The sequence below is a fragment of the Ochotona princeps genome, chromosome 11 (genome assembly GCF_030435755.1).
Source record: "Ochotona princeps isolate mOchPri1 chromosome 11, mOchPri1.hap1, whole genome shotgun sequence".
Classification (NCBI taxonomy): Eukaryota; Metazoa; Chordata; class Mammalia; order Lagomorpha; family Ochotonidae; genus Ochotona; species Ochotona princeps.
In genome coordinates, this window is record NC_080842.1 from 26138307 (window position 1) to 26163872 (window position 25566).

The window sequence follows — 25566 nt, forward strand, 5'->3', positions numbered from 1 at the left end:
TGAACTCAGCTCCGTGACAGAGCAGCCCGTAGTGACCTATCTGTGTACACAGTTTACAGTTATACAAACCTACTGTGGTATTTATTACAGAGAAGTGCTCAGTTCCATAGAAGTGTTACTCCTTCAGCGAAATACTCACCCACTGACCCTAAAGTCCTTGTGACTTTTTAAATGCACACAGCCTCATGCCAGTTTAATGAGTGGATTTACCCAGTCTTACAATGATGAGTGCCCGCCCCTGAGATTACCTCATTATGCAAAAATAACATCCTTCATGAATATTTGGACAAAAGTTTAAACATGACTGATGCGGTTCAGCTTTCAGGAACCAAGGACCACCATAAAATACTAGCCTCAACATTATGCATGCATCTAGAAGCTTACCTGAAATCTGCCTTTTATAAAGGAATAGTATGGATAAGTGGAACTGTACATTTTTTTAAACTCGATTGCCATTAAAGCAGAAATTATAAGGTTGCAAAAAAAAAAAAAAGAAAATACTGACAATAAAATAAATATATAAATATATATACCAAACTTGCATTGCCAGTTATATAAACTAATGTTAATATGACTAGAAATTGCAAAAGTTATTTTATGTCTAGCCTTTGGCACAACAAATTTTTCTGAAAGAAATTATACTCATGAAAATTTTCAGTCAAATGAACACCCAAACATATATTTAAAACCACATACATAAGGAAATAGTCACCTTCAGGGGACCGGTTAATTAAAAATAGCCTCCAAACAAAATATTATCAGTGATATATAATGGATGATATGTGGAAAAACCTTAATGTGAAATGCATTTACAAATACAGACTGTGGGGATCAGTGTTGTGATACACTGCCTTAAGCCCCCGGAAGTGACGCCAGCATCCCATTTCAGAGCATAGTTTGAGTCCTAGCTGCTCCACTTCTGACTAGCTCCCTTCTAGTGCACCTGGGAAAGCACTGCTTGGACCCATGCCACTTACATGGGAGACTCAGATGGAGCTCCTGGCTCCTGTCTTTAGCTTGGGGTAGCCCTGTTCAGGGCAGTCACTTGGGGAATGAGCCAGCAGGTGGAAAATCTCTCTTGCTGTTTGTCTCTTCCATTCTGTCACTTTCCAAATAAAATAAATATTACCAGTAGCTCTATATATGCATGGAAAAATAACTGGAAGGTATTAACACTGGTTACCTTACATGCTGTGGAATTATAATTAATTTTCACTTTCTTTTTAAGTTTTTCCTTATTCTCTGAATTCTGGTAGGACCAGAAAGCAGCAAAGTACACACCTGGGTGCCTGTTTCCTTGTGCTGCTCTGTCTTCTTCTGGAGCTGCTCACCCCATTTGTGCTCAGGTAACTTGATCTTAGAGACTCGTTCAAACCACAGTCTCCTAACTTCTATTTATTTTATTCTATGGTGAGAATGGAAATGTTCAGGATAGAAATAATTCCTCAAACTGTTTTTTTTTAAACTTCTTTCTTAGGCTTTGACTTTACATAAAAGGAGACCAGTAAGGGAGCAGGGAAAAAATGGATGAACAAAGACATTTCAGGAGGTTGCATTTCTGAGAAAGGTTGACATCAATCTGACGAAGACACTGGTCTCCTGATTGATTCCGGCTTTATCAGACTCATCTGGCCGGACAGGCAAGTGCTCTTCTCTCTCCCTGCTTTACATGCACACTCAGTAGGAAAGGACAACCTTCCCTGAGACAGGTGGTTTCTTCGTTGTTCTCAAGGGTGAAGGCAACATCTCCAGTCACAAAAATCTATCATGCAAACTGCTGAAGAAATGAAACTCCATATCATTTGGGAAAGAAACTATTAGTCACGTAGACGCAGGAAGACCAGTGACAATTCTAAGCATATGTACCTAACCTAAGTACCTAATACAGCAATAAAATTATGAGATGATTCTTTAATGAAGAAAGAGTTGGATGAGGATTGTATCTTCTTATTCTGAGCATAAAAACCAGATTAAAACAAGTGCTTGATGAAACCTGCAGAAGTAAGAAGAGCTCATAAACTTACTATGTAATAACTACCATGGAGAAAATAAAAGTAAAGGGAACAGCGTGTGACAATAGAACACAAAGAATAAAGCAGTTAGGTTAATGCCACCAGACAACTGGGGCCTGCATTGTGGTAGAGTGAGTTAAGTTGTCACCTGCAACACTAGCACCTCCTATCGGAGTGCAGGTTTAAGTTTTGACTGTTCCACTCCCAATTAGCTTTCTGCAGATGCTGGTCGAAGTGCTTGGGGCCCCTGACACCCATGTGGAAGACCCAGATGGGAGTTCTTAGCTCCTGGCTTCAGACTCGCTCAGATCTTGCTGTTGGTATGCTTGGACAGTAAATCAGCAGATGGAAGATCTTTCTGCCTCTCCCTACTATGCTTGTTTAGTGTCTGTCTGTCTGTCTTTTTCTCTCTTTCCCTCTCTCTCTATTGCAATGTCTTTCAAACAAACAAATGAATATTAAAAAGAAAACAAAAGCAAGGTGGACAAAGTGAAATTTTTGAGTTTTCACTTAGAAGAATGAAACTCTGATTATTCACCAAGGGGTTCTTGCAAAGAGTACCAGTCTCATTATTAACAGTAATCCAGTCTCACACCAGAGCACAACCTTTCCTACAAGTGACACCATCAAAATAAAACTAAGTGGCAACAGGTCTGCTGTTGAAAATATTTAACAACTACTGGGACACAGTCACTTACACATCAGAAATGGCACTCACCTATCAACCAGAACTTGAATTCTACCCATGTAAATTATGTACATAACTGGTATGTGCTATAGGAAGAAAAAACCTTCCATAGACACATATGCTTAATTTATTATATTGCTTTTATGACGGGTGCATTTCAGAACCACTTCTAATTCTTGGCCACACACTTCTGACAGGTATAAATAATTTATACAGCCACCTAGGAGAGTTTCTGTTAATGGCTTGAGTACTTTCCAAATGAGGATTAGAAATTTGTGTCTGAAAATGAATTTATATTACTGTGAACTTTCTCATTTCCTTTGAGTGCCTTGAACTAGCAAAGTGTTGATCCACTAGAGTGTGATGTTGGTTAAGCGACAATTCCTTCTAAATGAGAATGAAGTTGACTTAGTTTTAGAGATGAGTAAAAGGTCTCATCTTACTGTAATCTGACAGCTTGTGTCTGGGTGTGGTGCTGTATGAAGCACCCTGACAAAGAGAATGAGGATGTGTCCAGGTGTAATGGAAAAGAGTGTTCTGAATCATTAGCTATAGCTTCCACAACCAAAGGCTAAGGAAAGAATAGAATGCGTCAGGGAATTGCTCTGATAGTTCCTACATGTCCTACAATTCTATTTTCCTATTAAACATGACTCAGATAGTTACATCGTTTTTCAAAGTACCTAATTTACATCCATGAAGAATTAGAGCTAAAGGTAGACACTGATTCATGGAAAAAGCATTGTCATGTCTACACGCAGCTCTGTAACACCCTTGCTTTGTTACAGCATGCCATGGAGGCATAAGGAACTGCTCTGTACACTTGAGATTGTGTCAACGGCTGCTGTTTTTGGTGGATAAGCCTCTGTGACTGATCCCAGTGGACACTGGTAGAATTTCGAGGTCGTAGGCTTTCCCAAACCTTAAATACAGACCAGAATAGAATATGGTCATTTCTGGCACTAAGAAAGCAATTTTCATTACTTTGAATGCTCACATATTCATATGAAATTAGTTGAATACAAAGAGTATTTACAAATTTTTTATAAGTCATTTTCATCATTTGGATTATTAATAAATGAAAGGGCATGATCAATAGCACATCAGAACACACAAAAACTTCACCTATACCGATGAGTACATAGTCCTGTCATTGTTTCCTGGGTCTTAGCTCTCTGGAGCACGCCCCTGAGTACAACATGATGGTCCCAAGTGGTGAGTTTTACATTAAGATAGCTGAGCTGGCTGCAAGCCGTTGATTCTGTGCTGAAGGAGATAGCCGTACACTGTTCAGTCCTGTGACAGCATGTGTTACTGTGCGTACATGAAGCCTCACAGGCTATCTATGTTTTGCAAAGGAGAGTCAAACACAAAGCTATATTGTGGTTGGTATCCAAGAATAGACTTCCCTCTTCAAGGAAATGAACAACTCTTCTATTTTCCTTAATCTGTCAGAAATTACTACTCTATGATTTATAAGGTATGCATAATCATTACTGACTCCTTCCCACCAAATAGAACCTCTTAATAAGCTTTCTGTCTATATTTTTAAGAAAACCCCAACAATAAAAAACCCAATGCTGTGATACTTAGATGCACGATTTTAGAGAACTCTTACCTATAAAATATGACAGGAGTATTGCCAGGAGCACGGAGACTCCTACAGCACACAGTGCAGTACATTTCCAGCTACAGTACTTTGAAGACTTCTTGAATTTAAAAGCACTTCTTGATAGGGTGTTTCTAGGCAGCGGCCGAGTAGGCGGTGAATAAACAGAGCCAGATGCCATTGTGTATCCTGGGGTTGCAGTACTGAACAGTGGCGTCGTTCCTGTTCCTGTTTTGAATAGGAAATGCCTATGGAAAAGGAGAATATCATTTTAAGACACAACCACATACCAAAAGGAGAGACAGCTGAACGTTAATTTGCTCCTGTTGTTTCATACAGTTTTAAAACATTAATAGTTAGCCCAGAAAACTCAACTCAGAAAATGACCCCCAATGAAAGGATCATTTTTAATGCATAAAGCAGGGTTTTTGCACAGAAATGAGTACCATCCCTTCAAGTCAATGTAGTGAAAGACTATAAAGTTCTTTTAATCAGAGTATTTCCCAAGAGAAACCATTTTGGAACTTCACTTGATTTGCCTTAACAGCAGTTTTACAATTCCCCTAAGAAACCAGCCTTGTTCCTTTATAGCTACATGGGTACTGACTGCTATATGAGAATCCATACTCATATCAACACAAGTATGCATGGTCACGCCAGTGTTCAGCAGAATGATTTATGTTCTGGATGGCCATGGGAACATTTGCATCCTAGCCGGCTGCCCACTAATGAGTACTATCAGGTTTGGCCACAGGCAGCCTGCCAACTCTCAAGGGATCCCAACTACTTTATTTTTAGCTCTTGTCAAACATAATCAAGAAAGCAAATCTGCTGGGGCCAAGGGAAGGCAAAGAATCACAGAATACTTTCTAAAACCAAATCTAAATCAACCAAGGGACCAGTGAGCAGGTTTTCGATTGATTATGGAAAGATACTCTAACAACTGAGCTGCTCAACAGAACGGCCAATGGCCTCTAAAAACTGTAGGGCCCCTAACCTCAACAACGCTTCAGCGAAAACTGGATATGACAAGAGAATATGTAATAGATTCTTCAGGTAAAATGACCAATTTCCCAGTCTCCAAATTTAATGCTGGAAACATGGTGCATTCGGTTTGCACCTTAAACACATCCAGTAAAGCCAACAGATGATGCCTCCTTCATCATTAGAAGGCTCTAGGTGTTCTTCTGAGTATTCCACCATGACATGGCAAGGTCTTTATGCAAGGTGATTACCACTCATCTTACATCACGATGAATTAGGTAAAGATGAAATAGATAAAAGAAGTTAAGGGCATATCAGAGGGACAAAACTGGGAAACCAGATAGCCAAGATGTAACTTCAGCCTCTCCATTTACTAGGTATGTTTCCTGGGACAGGATACTTGTCCTTCTGTATTTTGGCTTTTTAACTTGCAAAACAAGGACAGTAAGGCTAACTGCTTCACAGGGTTGTGTGAAGCTGAAATGAGTTAATATTCACCATAAAGTGCTTAAAATTTGAGCACTGTAAGCACTACATAAGAATTTGAGAAATAAAAGAGGAATCAAATGCACGATCTTTCTGATTTTATGCATATTATACCTTAAGGAAGGCTTAACAAGTATTTAAGGTACAAAGAGTCAATATCCAGAAAAGTACTAAACGGAATAATAGTGCAGCTGCCACACAGATATGGCAGCACATGAAGACATGTAAAATACAGGTGTAGTGGGAAGAAGTCTGGGTCAGAAATCAAAAGACATGGGTTTGTAAGTCCCTAGTAATGTGATCTTGGAAAATTTCATGTTAGTTTGGGATTTTCAAAATCTGTGTCATGCAGATAATGATTTCATATATCCCAAGCCAATCGCTGTTTCTAAAAATGCTTCGGAGGCATTTTTACATTAGTGACTGTGAGTTCACTTTTGCACTACTTAATACAACTGATTTAAAAATTTATATATAGTAAGTGGAGGCAGCAGTTTTAGTACTTTTATGATATTCATATTCTACATGGCTGTTAAAAGACTCTAAAACTAGACTCTTCAAGTTCAGATACTATCTATAATCAGGTGGATGATGCTAAGTTACTCATGTTCTGAGTCCAGGTTGCATCATTTTCAAATTGGGCAGAACACTGCTTTCCTTATGGGCTTTTAAAATGAGGTTTAAGTGAAGTTTTTATATATATATATTTATATATACATACACACGCACACATATATACATATATATGTATATATACACATATATAGACAGTATATATACATACAGTATATATATATATATTTACATTAATATCCAGCATAAGGTAAGTACCTAGTTAGCATTGGTTGTTTATTATTTTGCCTCAATTCACATTATCAGAAATTATATTCAAAAAGACAAAAATATTTAAAAGTATAATTTGAAATCTTTAAATTCTACTTAAGAATATAACATCATCAACGTCAATATGCACAAATGAATTCCATGGTTTACAAATTTGATCCTGGCACGTCTACACACTGGCATGTGGCCCAGATGAGAAGACAGATGGTTCATGCCAAGAAGTAGCCTGATCATTAAGATCAGGCAACAGCAAATTTTTCTGTGAAAGATCATAGAGTAAATATTTCAGGCTTTACTCCCTATACTGTCAAACTATGCTCTTAAATCATGGAAGCAGCCGACAATACATAGGGATTGAATGCAACTGTGTTCTAAATAAGACTTTAATTACAGACACTGAAATTCTAATTTCATGGAATTTTCCTGTGTCACGAAAACCTCCTTGTTATGTTATTGATTCTCTGAAGATACAAAAAACATTCAAAGTACAAGACAGGTAGCACTGATAGATTTGGCCTGTGCACTGCAGCTGGGCCCATGATTAGATGTTTTGCTTTTTCTTTCTACAATGTGAAGAGTGAACAAGAGCCTCAGCAGCCCACAGACACTCCCTTCAAGACCAGTATCACTGAAGAGGACTTACACATTTTAAAAAAGCAGCTCTCCTGGAGAAGGCTGGACAGAGACTTTACTATTATCTTCCTGGGAGTTCTGTTCCAAGAAATGCTGGCAAACATTAGACCATGACATTTACAGGAGTAAATGATCCGTTTTGTCAAGAAGAAGAAAAGGGTAGACAGTACCTCTAACTGTGGAATGCCTTGCCTATACGAATGTTGCTTTATCTCTGCTCAATTTTGGAAACCCCCCGGCAACAATTCAGACTTGAGCTAGGTATCTATCCTGTTCAACAGCAGTCACAGTAAGTAGCACACAGCTCAGTGCTGTGTGCTATTTCATCATCCACTCACAACAATGCAGTGGAGGAAAATGACAGCAGCTACTGCCAGCTTTCATCCTCCAAGGCTGTGTTGATGTTACCTCCTAACTCCCCAGTCCAATGCCCCGTTCCCTTCACTCTCTTTCAACACCATGCTTATTTTCCTCAAAGCATTTGTTAAATAAGTTATTGCCTCGTTAGTTATTTGCTTGCATGGTGGGTTCAATTTTAAGATGTATTTATTTTTATTGGAAAGTCAGACATACAGAGAGCAGGAGAAACAGAAAGATCCAGCCACTGGTCCACTTCCCAAGTGGCTGCAATGGCTGGAGGTGAGCTAATCCAAAGCTAGGAGCCAGGAGTTTCTTCTAGGTCTCCCCACTGGGACCAATCCACTGCTTTCTCAGGCCACAATCAGGCAACAGAAAGGGAAGTAAAGCATCCGGGACACAAACTGGCATTCATATGGGATCCTGGTGTGTGCAAGGTGAGGACTTTAGTCACGGGGTTCCCATGCTGGGTCCTCTGGAATTTCCTGAAATGATTATTAAATTTTAATAAAATTAGATTTCAATATTTTTAAAAAAGATTTACTTATTTTTTATTACAAAGTCAGGTATATAGAGAAGAGGAGAGACAGGAAGATCTTCCATCTGATGATATACTCCCCAAGTGACTGCAATGACTTGTTCTGTGCCGATCCAAAGCTGGGAACCAGGAACCTCTTCCGGGTCTCTCACACGGGTGCAGGGTCTCAAAGCTTTGGGCCCTCCTCAACTGCTTTCCCAGGCCCCAAGCAGGGAGCTGGATGGGAAGTGGAGCTGCCGGGATTAGAACCAGCGCCCATATGGGATCCCGGTGCGCTCAAGGCGAGGACTTGAGCTGCTAGGCCACGCCACCGGGCCCAGATTTCAATATTTTTATTACTAATAATATACAATGTTGATGGAATGTTGTACCCACTGTAAAAATTTCTTCTACTACTAGTATGTAAACTCATGAAATCTAATTTCCATACTTCCAAGACTTACAAAGTTTCTGGTAGATGCTAGTTGCTCAATAACCACATGTAAAATAAGTAGAATGGTGTTCATTGTAGACATGAGGAAAGTGAGTCTCAGAAAAATTTTAAGACCTTGGACAAAAAACCACAATTAATAAATAAAATCATAAAATATGTAAATAACAATCTATAATTACAAGGTAGAAATTGCAGGGACCAAAATGAAAAAGTATCCTTGGAAAATGTCATAGCTTTATTCAAAGCAGTTTAGGCCATATCTTAGTGAGAAAATGAGATTTTGACCTAAGCCTATGGAGACTCTAAAAGTTATGATCAATACTGTCTTACATGTGGCAGATATTTAATAATTTTAATGTATTAATTTTAACATTTAATTATTATTTAATATTTAGTTATTAATATTCATTAATTTTAATTAGTAAATACCTACCACATGTAAAACAGTGAGTTTGACAGATGGTGATTTCAAATTAAGACAGCCCTGTTTTACTTTCCAAAATTTGAGAAATCAACTCATGATGTGACAGGTGATTGTGAATAGAAACTTTTAAGGATTAGGCTTGGGCACTGGCCTTGTAGCACAGTGGGTTAAACTGCGGCTCTCAAAACAAGCATCTCCTATTGGCGTGCCATCTTAAGGCTCAGGTGTTTGTGCTCCGACCCAGCTTCTTGTGAATGAGCTTGAGGAATTCAGCGAAACATGACTCAGATGAGAGAAGCAGATGGTCACTGGCTCCTGTTTTTAGCATGACCCAGTCCTGACTATTGTGGCCATTTGGAAAGTGAACCAGTGGATAGAAGGTTCTCCTTGTTTCTGTCTGTCTGTCATTCAAATAAATCAATGTTTTGAAAAGTAAAGAATTAGGCTTCAGCTGCTATGAAATTAATTATCTTATTTTTTTAAATTGGAAAGACAGATTTACACAGAGAAAAGGACAGACAGAGAGAAAGATCTTTCATCCTCTTGTTTACTCCCCAGATTGCTGCAACAACCAGAGCTGAGCTGATACAAAGCTAGGAGCCTGGGTACAGGGTACCAAGGACTTGGGCCACCTTCTACTGCTTTCTCAGGACAGCCAGGACACGGACAGGTATCCATACGGGATCCAGGTGCTTGAAAAGCAGAGGATTAGGCAATTGAGCCATTGGGTTGGGCCCAAAACTAATTATCTTTCTTATAGGAAAATGCAACTATGAGATACCACTGAAAAGAAAGATGTACTATTCTCTGATAGACTAATGAGCAATATTATTAGTGCAAATGAAAATCTCTTTTCCTTGAATGTTTCTAATTTATTGAATTTTTTAATTTGACTTGTTGTTATAAGGTAGAACAGAATTTAACCCCATTATTTCGGACACCATCTTCAAATTTCAAAAGTACATTAGTTTCTCCTCAATATGACTAATCTTTAGGACAGCATCAGTTTAGAGCCTTGGCGCTACGTGTGCATGATGCATACAAAAACATACACCACTGAAAAAGCCGAGTTACCAATGCACTGCATTTCAAAATTACTACTCTCTGGGTGTACACATAGCTGATACATAGTCAAAGCATGAATTTGTGGAGATTGGTTAAACTGATATATTTGAAATAATTTATAAGTGAATGCTATCATTTGTGATGGCTCAGGTAAATTAGGCCCCAAAACATGGTAAAATCTACATGTAGAAACCTTTTGGAGTTGTCAGCATAATCTCTGTCCACAGATTCTCCATAGCAGAGAGAGGCTGACATCAGATCTGCTAGAATGCTCTTAGTTTGGGGTTTATGTCCTCTTTCCAAAGGCAACAATGTCCTGACTATCATTCTATATGATATACAGAACCTGACAAGCTATCTGGCACTTTACGTTTTGAACTTGACAAACAGTGAATGAACAGATAAATGAATATTGAAATTCTGCCATAAAAAAGTTCACCAGGACTTTCCCCTACGAGAAAATTATTCTGTCACCTAATTTTCTACATGGCACCTACTTCTGTATGTCATGAGTCTCTCCAGTCCTATGACTTTGTGACAGGTCACACAGCTTTGGGAATTTGCTTCTTGCCTCTAAAATATGCTGCAAACATTACTATCCAAAGATGTATGGTTTTGACCTGGCATCCACATGAGGTTTGAAGAGTAAAGGCAGAAAATTGTCTTTACTCCTCAGACCATATTTGGCAATGAAAAAAAAAGTGAATCCTGTGAGAATGCTCCTCATTGTATTCAGCAATCAGGCTGCCTCCGCAGCAGCTTCTTTTCAACACACAGCACACAGGCGCAGGCCGATGCTGTTCTGATGTTTCTAACGCTACCCTGCGTGACGCCTGCCTCCAGTGCCTCAGCTATTTGTGCCTCTGTTTTCACTCCGGTGATGAACTAGAGAGGCACACTTGAAGAGCGACTATCAGAGGCTGAGATGAGGAAAATCAATTTCAAAGCCCAAAAGACAGCTGGTGCAGAAGGTCACTGAACACTAACAGTTGCTTTGTGGCTTTGGAATCTTGAGGGGGATTCTATCTAACAACAGCAACAACGAGACAAGAACGGTGGAACTGCGTTGCATCATTAACTCAGAAGGCTGCGAAGCAGCGGACGTATGAATGGAAAGATTATTCTACATTAAGCCCAATTAATGACTGCTGTTTTGTCATTCTCAGTTGGAAGACCTATTTCTTTGTTGATCTGCCCTCCAACCAATCTGTTCATTCCAACATACATCCTCTGTGCTAGCTTATATTTTCACTGGGTTCCATGATGCATCTTTCTATGGATCATGTCACATATTTGAAATTAGTAAGGACAAACTCTGACTTTCCTAATTTTTCTTGTTTTCTACTTTCCTGCCTTCTTGCTCATGGTTTAGTAACTCTATCCTTTGGCTCTCCCTGATAGACAGAGGTTGTTTTCTCAATTACTCCACCTTGTTCTCTGTGCGTCCCTTCCCGCCCAGGAGTCAGCCGGTCAAAGACTCTCACGTTCATCCGTTCACAGCATTCCTTCAACCCTCTCTTTTCCTTTCTGCCAGAAGGGAGAAGTTCCACGTTTTCATACCTCATATTCTTTCTTTTAATCTACTTGTCAGAAAAAAGAGAGGGGGCCAAAGTAACATTTTCATTTCAGATTTTCTTCTACACTGAAATGAAATGTCATGTCACGTCTTAAATATTGCACCTGCATAATATACTCTTTAATTCTATATTTCCAGTCATCATTTCTGCCTATTCTTCATTCAGGCCACTTAAACTACTTCCTATAATTGGTTTTGCTTCTTTTTACTGCATGTTAGCAGATACATTTTGTTCTTAGCATTTCTTCATTTCCAATTGATTTTCATCTTTCAAACAAACAAAGCAAACTTACCATCATTAGATTTTCAGTGGCAAGGTAATTGGATCTTTCAAATAACTTTAAATATGCCTTTCATAGTATGTTACATGCACTATAAATGCATCAATGCACATTTTAAAAATCCTGTGATCAAATATAAAATTTAATAAGTTACAATTTAGTAAGTTTATATAAGTTGTAAGCAAAGGAGAGTCACTGGGAAAAATGTGTTAATACTAGTCTTTTATTTAGGGATTAATATAATCATGTTATTCCTTTAATTTTAAGTACATGGTTTAATAAGTTGGAAAATATATGGGACCTAAAGAAATGCATTCTTGGAAAATGTGTTACTCAAAGTGATTGACTCATTTCCTCAATGGGAGCTGAGGACAGAAATAAAAGTCAAATGGAAAGTGCACCACCTCTGAATGAAATTTTAATTAGCTTTATACATGGTTATCGTCATTAAAAAATAGTAGGTTTTCTTCAATGTATTGTATCGTGCTAAAACCCTCTTTTAGAGATTAACAAACACAGCACTGATTAGAATAAAACGAACGTAGCAGTTAGTGCTCAACTTTTGTCCTTAAGGCACAGTTGCAACCTTATTAGCAACATGTAGAAAAATATTTCCATTGTGTATAACATTTACTACAACACCCAGGAGAAAGGCACTACTGCATAGCTGACGCCAAGGCTTTCTTCCATTGCTTACCCTCTTGACTGGACAAAGAATCATTCATGTTACAATAAATGCAGACTCAAACAAAAAGTCTTGAAGTTTCTACTAATGTTTGTAGGCAAACCACTAAAAAGTTAACAAGAATACAGATTGTTTTCTTCAAATTATATGTCCTGATTTCAAAGACAACGTTGCAAGTAAAGGACAGACTTTATTTGGCTAAATTTATAACCTTTTCAATATCCAAAGTTCTCACTTAAGAGCCAAAGAAATTTTAAGGCATTGGTTCCTTTTCCCTCCGGCAAAATGTAACTTTCTGGATTTAAGAGGCTTATTAAATGTCTCACAAGATTTCCTCAACATCAAACAATTTTTCCAAAATGACATTTTCAGATCTAAAGCAAATGAATCCAACACTTGTGGATTAAATTTACTTGGAAATATATGAAGGACAAAATTAACTACCAAGTTCGAAATAGTTTTGTAGTCACATGATGATGTCAAAACAATCGATGCTTGCCTAGAATTCATTAAGATAATATACTTTAAAACATTGCTAAAATATAGATCATTTAATTGCTATAGTGCATAATTTTCATACTGTTGATTAGCACTCATTTAATTACTTACAGTCTTTAATTGAGAGCATAATTATTAAAATACTACAGAAAGTAAATTAGCTCAAAATATCTGTCAGCATAAATTTGAAAGTGATGATATTTTTGAAAGATAACATTACCTATCAGCCAGGTAGTCTGAACACTTCAAATGTGTTCTTACTGCAGAATTCTTACTGCTAAAGTCTCAATTTTAAGTTCCAAAGCCAACTATTTTATTGGTTAAGAGTATATTTAGCAAATGTTTACAACTAATTAAAAGAATGTAAAACAGTTTATTTAAATGATATCCTTTTGTGGCTAGCATTGTGGCGTAGTGAGTTAAATCATGACCTTAGGAAGCTGGTATCCCATATGAGTGCTGGTTTGAGTCCCAGTTGCTCTGGTTTTAACACATCTCCTTGCTAATGTACCGGGGAAGGCACAGGAGGATGGTCCCAACAATGTGGATACTGTTACAGACATGTGAGATCAGGATGGAGTTCTGGGATCTCAGCTTCTGGCTGGACTAGCCCTGGCCCTTGGGACCATGTGGAGAGTGAAACAGTGGATGGAAAATTTCTCTCTCTGCCTTTCAAATAAATACATGAATCCTTAACAAAATAAAATGATGTGCTCCAGAAAATAACGGAAGGGAGGGAGGGTGGACTTCTGATATAGAGGCGATAGACAACTAACTGCATTCCATATTGGAATGCTCAGGTTTGAGCCATGATGCTGCTTCTAATGCCAGCTTTCTGTCTATGCGTTCCATGAGGTGACTCACATACTTGGGTGCCTGCCACCTACAGACACATCCAGATTGAATCCCTGCCTCCTGTTTTCAGCTTGGCTCAGTCTTGGCTATGGTTGGAATTTGGGAGTAAACCAGAAGATGGAAAATCTGTTTCTATCTTTATTGCCTTGCCTTTCAAAAAAAAAAAGAAAAAAAAAAAAGAAAAGAAAAAAGAAGGAAAGAAAAGCAAAGAGATATAGTATTTTGGGCTGTTTTTAAACAGAAAATCAAGGAAAGCAAGCTTGTGTAGGAAAGTTCCAATTGTAACAATGCTGAGGTCTTGTGTGTTTCTTTTGGCAATCGATTCTTAACAAATATCCACAGATATCTAGTACAATTTCTTACTGTGATTAAATGCTTACCAGAAAGAAATCTCTATCAGCCATGGATACTGGCCTTCAGTGGCTCCTCATGTTCCTGAACTAAGAGTCAGCTGAGGCCACAGTGAATAGTCAGGGAGGATCCCAAGCACATTAACACCTTGAAGAACTGTACAACAGGTATTCCAGTGTTACCTCTCTGATTTCAAGCACATCAACAATGGTGGTTATGGAACTACAGGTTTTGGTGAAATTTGTGAATTTAACATAGATGAGGCTTAGGCTGCCAACATGAGCAGAAATGCACTGAAGGCCTTCCCATGCATTCTGGTGCTTTTGTCTACATCAGAATCTCCTGACCGGGGCTTGTTACACAACACTAGGTATGGGTGTGGAGCCCCAGCAACTGATGTTGCTGCTCCAAGAACCACACTTTCAGAACAACTGTAGTAAAATATTAATTAACATAAGTATCTTAGCTTAAGTTCTTAAGCTTAACTTCAGTTTGGATGCCCATCAAAATTGGATAACACATCAGAAAATTGATCCAAAGACTCCTGCTGAGAAAGACACTGCTGCTAGCTCACTTTCGGTTGTCAATTTAGAATAAATAGAATTTATACAAGACAGGGCTTGATTCATTTGACCTCAAAGTCAAATGGCTTTCACATTTTTCACTGTTTTATGTCATCATCCTCTTAATATTTCTCCTTTCAACATCTCTTTACTTTCAATTTTACCTATTAAATTTTCTCGAGTAAGTTTCCCTGTCCTTTCTTCTGTCACTGCTACTTTTCAACTTTATCTTCACATGAAAGACCTATAGCTGTTATTTTCTGGTAGTTTCCTAAGGTAGTTGTTTTATCACAAGTATGTAAACACTCACTAGCACAGTATTCTATTTCATAAACACCTTTGTTAACATTCTCTTTTCCTCTTCTCTTTGAATTGAATATCTGCATTTCTGAATCATGTGTAAGTCTGGCTGCTCATTCATCTTGATCATTTACAGCTTCATAAACTGTTTCCATATTTCACAGAGACAAAGCTATTTCTCTAATCTTTCTGGGAAGGGCAGGAATTTAAGTCTACATACCTTTTTATGTATTATTTCCCTCTAGAATGTTCCAATCTATTACCTCTATTAAAAGATACCTAATTAGAAATAACTGCCTCAAATCTTTCTATGTGCTATAGCACATTATTCCAGAAAGCTCACTTGTAAGCAGTTTAGATACACTGGGTATATGCTGACACATGCTCACTAACAATGACCTCCCAACCATTTTATATGTCTAGTATTCTGAGAAGGAGAAAGTGAAATGAAGAATATTTTCCTGCATAGTATACCTTCTCCCTAACTTTCCCATTTTTGAAATGGGTGAGGAAGAAGCACCATCAGTCAAGGCTACCCTCCCAGTGCAGCAGTATCAGACTCTGACAGCTTCTGATCTGCAAAACTACGTGGCGAAAAACACACCCTCCTACTGAGGGAAAGGGGAGCAGAACACCAATGGGACTGCACTCTCTGCTCTTAGGACAGTCAAGAGGGTGTGTTTCCATACCCTCAGTGGGATCCAGTGCTGTGCCTAGAATGCCTGTATCCTATACAGATGCTGATTCAAGTCCTGGATACACTGCTTTTGATCCAGCTCCATGCTAATGCATCCGGGAAAGCAGCTAAAGATGGCTCAAGTTCTCCGGGCCCCTGCACTCTTGTGGGAGACTGATGAAGCTTCTCGCTCCTGCCTTTGGCTTATCCCAGCCCAGGCTTTAGCAGACATTTGCAAAGTGAATCAGTGGATGAAAGATCCTTTTCTCCTCCCTCTTTGTCATTCTGCCTTTCATATGAATTAAAGTCAAACAAAAATTATTTGAAAATGTGAGTAAAGGAAACAAAAGTGCTTAATCGGTGACAGAAAAGTTAAAAAAATAGTGGAAGGTCTGATCTTCAAATAAATTCTTCAATAACCAGGGAAGCAGCATAGTATTTGACAAAAGCTAGAACCAAGAATAAAAACTAGCAGATAGTATCTAAGAACTGAAAAGGCTCTTCTAAAGGTTGCTTACAAATGTAAAAACAGTAAAGAAATAATAATACGCAGCAGTAATGACTCAATAATAAAGTAAAATTCATTATTTTCCACTTAGCATGTTGGTCATCATATTTCTGTTAAATTTTAAAGAGACTGCTGTTAAAAATGTGCTTATGTGTACAACTTTTCAAATATTTGGTTAAGGTTTGTTCAAACTGAATTGATTCATTTGCTTCTGACAGAAACATATCATTACTATCAATTTAATTATCAATGTGTTATAAATAAGTCACATATTATACCTAAGATGTAGTTTTTAAGAGTATTTTCAGACATCCAGTTAAAGTGCCTATTGTTTTCTTATTACCCAAAATTAATTTTGGTATGCATGAAATATATTTAAAATAATAAAATTAAACATGCCTCCCAAGTTAGTCATCAACATTAGAATATAAGTATCTTTTGATGTGAAAACAAAAGAACAAATATGTAATGATTCTAGCTGTGACACAGTGAGTTAGTGAGACTGATAAATGACTTGTTCATGCTGATAGCATGTTGGGGTCTCAAATCTATTACACTTTGGAATTGATGTGCTATTATCTTTGGACAACTTTCACACTAGGAGGTGATCCCAGCAAGAAAAATGTCTTAAGTGAAAAGCTTATAAACAAGATACATTTCACTGCTTCTACCTGAATTAATATGAGCTATTAGTAGTTGTATAAACATTGGTATGAAATAAAACTGCCTTTGTATTTTATGTAAAAATTTACAAAAATATGAATGTCTTAGTAATCATATTTTAGCAACTGCTGCTGTATCAGCTTTTAATTATACTAAATATGTTCATAATAAGTACAGTGTCATGTGTTAACCAATCTCTGAATACTGGGAGGTAAAATTTTTGAGTATTAAGGTAACTAGCGGAAATGAACAAACATTCAAAGTTTTTACTGTCATCCATATTTCCTTTGCAGGTTAAGTTTGTGGGGAGGTGTGGTTTACATAAAGTTTAGGTAGAATCACAACTCTAGAAATGTTTGAAGCTATCAAATGCAATAAAGATATTTCTAGGATGAGTTATTTTAACTAAGACATTTCACTATAGTACCAAATTCTGTTATTTTAAACTTTAGAAGTGGTAGGAACTAAAAAATTGGGTTCAATGTAGTCATTTCCACCTCCCATTATTAAGAAGGCTAAAACAGCTTTACTGTCTTTATGAAATTTTGCATTAGTTAATGGTACAACAATCACATCACATTACTCATATATTTTAATGTATCAATGATGTCCACTGCTAGTAGTTATTATATACTAAATGTTGGATAGGTGATATGGAAGCATTAAATATGCTAAGTATATAACATGGAAATCAAAGGACATCTTAAAATTACCATGTACTGTTTGGACAAGAGCTTAAGTCATTTAATTATTAATTCTCTTAATTACTGTTGGCCAGTAATATTCTGCTAGATAGAGAGAAGCATTTCAGGAACAGCTGGAAGTTCACAAACAATAAAACAGTTCATGTGCTGTAAGAGATACTGAAGGTATCCTAGTTCCTCATCAAACTGATGTCTATGTCAAAATAAATAAGAATCAGATAAGACAGTGCAGAAAACATCAGTTTGAAGAATGGAAAGAGTTTTAAATAAAACATATTGATCCCTTACTAGTCACTTGTTCCCAAAAATGTAATCAAATTTGAACTTCACAAAATATTCCATAGTATCTATGCATATTATGAAATCTTGTTTAAGATAAGGAAATCCAAACTTTAATAACTTGCTAAAGGTTATATGAAGGTATTGCAGGCATTTACGGCTCTGAATAGAAATGTACCTTCCTTCATATGAAATACAAACCAGAGTGATAAAAAGTATTCAAATTTTATTCTCTATGAGACTTGTAGTGACATCATACTTAAAAGAAATGTTGACTGATAACAGTGAAAACCATACTCAGCCAACAAGATAACTTCCGGGAGGGATCGAGAATTCCACCCAGTACAGGAGCAGACAGTAACACTCTTACCTAATTTCTGTAGTTTGTGTTTGCTTACATACTTTTTTATCTTTTGGAATGAGTTGTGACATGATTTTTTAAAATTTAGATAGGATTGAAAAATGTTCACAATATGATTACTTTTTAATATATACAGTTCACATATATTCAATAATTAGGTTTAAGACTTACATTTTAGATGAATGAAACTATAATTAGATTGTAAAATTATTTATTCCTTTTTAAAATTTTATAGATGCACATTTATGTATGCACAAAATGACATGTGTATTTTTAAAAATACACATATTTGGGGGGTTGAGCTCTTTTTTTCTGTCATATAAAAATGTTTTAAATTTTTTCTGGCCCCAGTGTGTTGGCCTAGTGGCTAAAGTCTTCGCCTTGAACGTGCTGGATCCCATAAGGGTGCCGGTTCTAATCCCAGCTGTTCCACTTCCCATCTAGCTCCCTGCTTGTGGCCTGGGAAAGCAAAAGAGGATGGTTCAAAACCTTGGGACCCTGCACTCACATGGGAGACCTGGAAGAAGTTCCTGGCTCCTGGCTTCAGATCGGTGCAGTACCAGCTGTTGTGGTCACTTGGGGAGTAAATCATCAGAAAGAAGATCTTCCTCTCTGTCTCTCCTCCTCTCTGTATATCTGACTTTGCAATAAAAATAACTAAATCTTCAAAAAATTTTTTTCTAGAAAAAAGTTTTTTGAACTTAGAATTTGGGACAAGAGCTCTAGCTAAGTGTTGTCACTAGGTCATGTTCCCTAAGGCAGGCTTTTAAATCTCAGTGGGCATTCAAAAGGAGGCAATATTAAGGGCTGGTGTTGTGACACAATGGGTTGCGCTGTTGTATGAATCACTGGCCTCCCAAAGGGGCACCAGAGTGCTGGGATCTTGGATTCCCCCTGGCCTGATTTCGGCTGTTGTGGTCATTTGGGGAGCGAACTAGTGGATGGAAGATCTTTCTAAGTCTACCTCACAAATAAATTAATATCTCATTAATAAATTCTTTGGGAGAGATAATATTAGATGACTGTTAAGGTCAGGAAGGAGAGTGGGGTGGGCCGTATCAATATGCCCATCAATCTGTAGTGTAAAACAGATGAATCCCAATATATACTGTAAAATACATGAAATTTGCTTCCTTTATATAAATACAATTTAAAACATAAAAAGATTTTCTGAGGTTTGTTCCATTTTTCTCAGAAGCAATCATAACATTTCTAGATCCTTTATAATGAAGCTGAACTTTTCATTTTGGTCTTCTGTAAGATTTTAGTGGTATCTAGTAATTGAATGAATTCATACTTTCGAGCTTAACTTTATTAATTACTACGATCACATCACCATCTCAGGCACTTTCTTCACTATATTATGAATGTCACATTATCAAAAAATTAATCTTGTCTTTTTAAAAATTATTGTTTTCAATTTTTTTTCACTTTATTTGAAAGACAAAGATCTTCTATTCCCCAAGTTTCTATCACATACCAGGGTTGGGCCGGGCTTGAAGCCATTCACACAGAACCTGGCTCAGGTATCTCACAGAGGTGACAATAACTCAAGTACTTAAGCCCTCATCCGCTGCCTCCTAGGGTGAACTTCAGCAGAAAGTAGAACTAGAAGTGGAACCAGGACTTATTCTAGTCATCTTGTTGTGGGATTCAGGCATCCCAACCAGCAGATTAATACCTATTTCATATGCTGGATACATGTCTTTAAAATTTTATTTCATAGTTTGTCTCCACCAGGAAGTCATTCCAATTAGATTGCAGATTTAGGGATCAAGGTTACTAATATCCACAAAGCTGAGAAATATACACCCCAACTGTCCACAAACTGAATCAGGATTGAAATTCTTGGCAGCTGTTATTGCCTTCATCAAGTGTGTATTGCTTTGGTAGTTGTCATTTTTCACTTTAAATACTAAATAAATTTTTCTTTTAAAGGTTTAGTACCAGAAACTTTATGTGTATTATTTCAATAAATCCTTAAAATATCTTTGTGAAGTATCATCAATCCTATTTTACAAAACCACAAAATAAAAATTCACAAATATCATGTCAAAAGTTACACAAGGCAATGGGATGCTTATATGTAACCAAAATCTGTCTCCCACATGAGTGTGTCCTTCAGTACAGCGAGTTTTAGAAACAACCCTCATTACATTAGTGCAGGATATAACTGGAACAAGGTAAGTTCTAGCAGTAGGCTTACATGACCCAAATAAGAGGGAGGATGCTACGAAATTATGAAGAGGAACCTGGTAGTATCAGAGAGGTTGTCATGTAGAATTTGTTTAGCTTAGCTGAGTGACTGCATGATTACAAACGTACTTTTATGGACAGAGAAGAGTTCTGAGAGTGGTATCACCAGAGGTTTGAAATTAAAGGAGAAAGAAATCAAATAGGAAAAGTGAAAAAAGAAAAAAAAATTCAGGAAAAGATAAAATCATCTTAGAGTATTTATTAACCAGTGACAAAACCAGAGGATGAGATGCCAGAGACAAACTGAACTCTACATTTGAAGAAGAATTCTACAAGATAAGTCACAGGCAGGAGTGATAAGCAGAGGTAAAACAGAGGTGTCCACCTATGTACAAATGCAGACAAATACACGTTGCAAGGCAAAGGGTCCGAGACCCATTCTCCTGGGCAGTTAGTAAAAGGATTTTTCATCAAAGCCTCACAAGACAGTTGCTGAGGCACAGGAGGAGAGGTGCTTCAAAACGAATAGGTCACGTTCAGAAGAAGATAATGACTCAATCACAACCTTTAACCAGCACCAGAATCACGGCACGGATGACCTTTTGCTTTGATCATGTTCACAGAGAACTGACTAGAAATGTGTTAGAAGTAAATTAGGAATTCATTTCCCTTGGTGTCATGGAAATTAAGGTGATCCTATAGAAATATTTTATACAGATTACTCATTATTCAAAACCAAATATTACCAGAGAAGACAGTATGTGCAATTTACTGGAACTGTACTTTTGAAAATCATTGAGGGCCTATCATAAGTGACTAATGTCCATTTTCTTGGTGTCTTAATTGCTATTAAAAATAAGCTGCCTGCTACAGTTAAAGTAACACTGCCATCTTTCCTAAAGATTCTTCCTTGGGAATAAAATGATACCTAAAATTTTTAAAATTTATTTTTAACTTCAGATACCTAAAATTTTCAATACATTATCAAACGAATTAACTTTTGATTAGTATGCAGACAGTGCCCCAATGAAGACGTCTATGTAATCATTCCAAACATTTCAAACATATGAACTGAAGATAACTTCAATTCATGTTTGGAGATATTTTGTTGTCAACAACAAAATTAGCAGATTTGGGGGGTCATATTTACAAAGACCCACCTTGTTTTTATTCAGTGACAAGGAGAGTAAGAAAACCAAAAAATTTGATTCTGTTAAAATTCATCCTGGTTTAATTTTATGCTTTGAGTACTTGGATTTACTTAGAGCGTATATCAATACTGACATCCTGGGGAGTTATTCTCAGTCTACAACTCAGTTTCGCATTTTAATTACATGATAAACAATCAGTTAGAGGCTATAGAATGAAAGCTATTTAGTAATATTTTGATATCAAAAACGATGGTTTTAGAGATGGATATTTGACACAGCAGTTAGATGCTGTTTATGGTACCTGCACTCATGACTGAGTACTTGGATCTAAGCTTCAGTTTTTCTTATGACTGCAGCTTCATGATAATGCATACCATGGGAGGCAGCAGGTGATTGCCTATGTACTTGAGTCCCTGTCATGAAGTCACGTCTCTAGACGAAGGTCCTGACCCTGACTTTAGCATAGACCACCCTGGCTTATGTGAACCAGTGGATGGAATGATTGTCTCTGCCTCTGCCTCTCTCTTGACTTTTAAAATAAAAAGTAAATGAAAAATTTAAAAATCATGCTTTCAGGGGATGTACTGTGGCCCACTGTGTTGAGCCACTGCTGTGACACTAGAATGCCATTTCAGAGCATGGCTTCAATCCCAGCTGCTCTGTTTCACATCCAATCCATGATTATATACTTGGGAAACCCATTGGCAATGGTCCAAGTGCTTGGGTTCCTGCCACATGTACTGAGTTCTGGCCACTGTGGCCACTTGGGGAGTGAATAAAAGATGGTTGACCTCTCTTTCTCTGTCACTCTGACTTTCAAACACATAGTTAACTACTTCTTTAAAATGTTTTTTCTTTCACTTATCTTAGTAACTATCTCTAAAACATTATCTCAAATCTTATAAAGGAGCCTCTACTTCAGTGTTGGAGAATGACCTTATAAAAGCAAATCATAATGCTCTTTTTTTGAAAATGTAGGACAAGATTTTATCTTTGGCTTACATTTTTATGAATGTGTGTTTTATACTTCAATACTTGAATTTAAATTTTTTTGAATAAAATTTCATCCAATTTGCCATCTTCAATCTATGCTCCCTTTATTGTCTTGGCATTTTGAGAAGTAATTAAAGAGAAATATTTTACATATTATTGCAGGAGCCAAGCATTTTGGAGGCCAACAGAAGTTTGGGTTTTTTTTTTTATGTTGGAGAGTGGAAAAAAGTGAGGCACTTGCCATAATCTGGAAACAGAAACAAGAAAAATTCTAGAGCTGTGCCTGTATACGAACTAAATGGTTACCTTTGAGCCTTGACAACGAATTAGCCCTACAATAGTTTTCAGATTTAACTCCCTTTTCACGACAACAAAGTTTTAAGCCACAACTTGAAGTGCACCTTAAGTGTAACTGCTGACTTAGCAAATTCTGGTATACCCTTTCTTCTTACGAAATATGGAGGTCTCAACCACTAACTTACATGTCCTCTTCCTTACCCAACAAGCTATCTTTAACAAAAGGATATAGCTTCAAACTGAAGTCATTGGGCTAACTTCCCAAACAGGTTTTGCACAAAGCTGCATGTTCAGCTATGGAAGATCCACTACTACCTACCGAATGGTACTTGGATACCAGTAAGTGGGAAGAGGTGTAATTTTTCACATGAGAAACTTCTCCTGTGATGCCAACAGGCCATCGAATGTCAAAGGCTGCCTATACGTCTCTGATAAAAGACCTTAGCCACTTGCCTACCGTGCTGGGCCCTGCCTATACTTCTTATAAGCAAGGTTGACTCAGACCGTTTGTTTATATGATTTTCTTGCCTTTCCCTGCCTAGAACTATTTCAAAACAAATAGAGCGTATAAAGAATAACAGCTCCATAAACAATACTTCTGTTTAAGTATTCTATGTTTCTAAAAGATGTGGTAATAGATCTCATATTGAAGCAACCCAGGACATCTTGATATTTAAATGAAAAAATGCACTAATAAAGAGGTAATTCAATATGCATTTCATACATTAATAATTAGCAAAACATTACTGAACTGCAAGGTAAATGCTATGGGAACATAACTAATGAACTATCAATGCCAAAGTAGACTTCATAATAAAACAAGTGTTTAATAAATCATTTATTAAATGGCTACAAATGAACCATTTTGATAACATCAAATAGGTAACTACTAAGCTGCTTAATTCATATATATAAAGGAGAAATCTGCAGGCAATTAACTTTAACATTGCTGAAGGTCAGGGCTTCTCAATGGGAGCTACTGTACTCTACCTTTCAATGCTGCTGCTGTAATAGGTCAATGCTAAGCTTTCCCTCAGCTGCTCAGTATTCTTGAAGCAAGTGTTATTATACACCGAAACAGTTGAAGTATAAAGCAAACAAAGGACAAGTTAGGCTACCAAATGCCCTAAAAGTGATTTTAAAGCATTTAGGACTAATGAGCTCAAACCAAAGGAATTACAAGAAAAGCTGTAAGCAGTTACTTGGTATTATATGTACATAGAAGCACTAACTTATTTGCAAGAAACAAGATAGCAAGAATGCATTTATGAACTGCAAATGCTTATTTGGATCTTGATGTGGCTTGAGGAGATGCCAAGTTCCCAGGAGATGATGGACCAGAACTGCTCTATTTACTCAGAAATGTGGAGTATACCATGATATTGATTGTCTCAAGCAGTAGCACCTGCTAAAGATTCATTAGCAAGAGGAAACAAACATCTTTATGAAAGGAGGTACCTGCCTGGTGGAAAAATGCTTTTTTAGTAAGTAAAAATAAAAGCTACGCTGAATGTTCACAAGATGGAAAGCTTTATGCCCTCTCGTCATCCACTTACTACTGAGATTTTCATGGATTATTAAAAGGCTGTTTTGTAACTTTTATCAATGTGCTGGAAGGAGGAAAGGGTAGGAGACAAAAAAAAATCTTCAGTTTCATCTACACATAAATTCATTTTATACTTTGTAGCTAATAACTCTTAAATGACAGTTTCAGAAAAGTGAGAATTAGTAAAGTGAGAATATGCATAAATTTAAATAATTGCCAAAGATGAAACCATACACTAGAGTAAAAAATAGTTAAAGGCAGACACAAGTCTAGATAAAGTTGTTAATATAGCTGAAACTGAGTCTGAGAATCATACTCAACAGGGAGCCTTAACTAAAAAAGGAAAAATCAATGATAAATAAGACTGGTTCTTCACCTCAAGAGTTCCAACCAAGTGAGACTATTAAAGAAACCACAGTAGTACAGTGTGAAATTTTCACATCACTGCTTCGGTGGAAACACAGAGTATCTTCAAGTTGAAATACCATTTCTTTTGATCAGCCACTCTGTAAGATGTGGACACCGGACAAAGGGAAAAAGCAATGAGAAAACTATTCTAGATTAAAATTGGTTAGCATGGTGCCCAATTTTTAGATGTATTATTGTTGAATAGTGAGATAACATCAACTGGTTGATTTCCTTTCTATGTCAACTCATAAAACTATATAATGCAATTCCATTGGTGGTTCATTAATGGTACTACTTTGAAATGGAAAAAAGCAATTTCAGTAACTATTCGCTCTGGGAGTGAGATTGTAGACAGTCTGAATATAGAGAACCCAGCTACTGTCACACATGCGTACAATGGATTATCTTCTAATCAGCTGTTTCTTTCCTTACCTTCTCAAACAAATGAAATGAGGAGCAGCAAGAATACATCTTTCTCAAAATTATTCTAAATTCTTTACGAAAAGGCATAGCTTCATAGAAAACTAACTCTCCAGAGTATTGACAGTTTTTGACACTGTCGCGCTATACATCACTAGAATTAAACACACCTCTGATGTTTTA

The 25566-nt window shown here is 37.0% G+C and overlaps 1 protein-coding gene across 13 annotated transcripts in view; it reads right to left on the bottom strand.

Annotated features, from left to right (window-relative positions):
- TENM3 (teneurin transmembrane protein 3) overlaps positions 1–25566 on the bottom strand; it is a 614727-nt gene that overhangs the window by 153966 nt on the left and 435195 nt on the right. For all 13 annotated transcript variants that reach the window (XM_058669959.1, XM_058669958.1, XM_058669964.1 and 10 more), the window contains one exon: positions 4319–4557. In XM_058669959.1, the coding sequence (XP_058525942.1) occupies positions 4319–4557 (239 nt within the window). The remainder of the gene's footprint in view (positions 1–4318; positions 4558–25566) is intronic.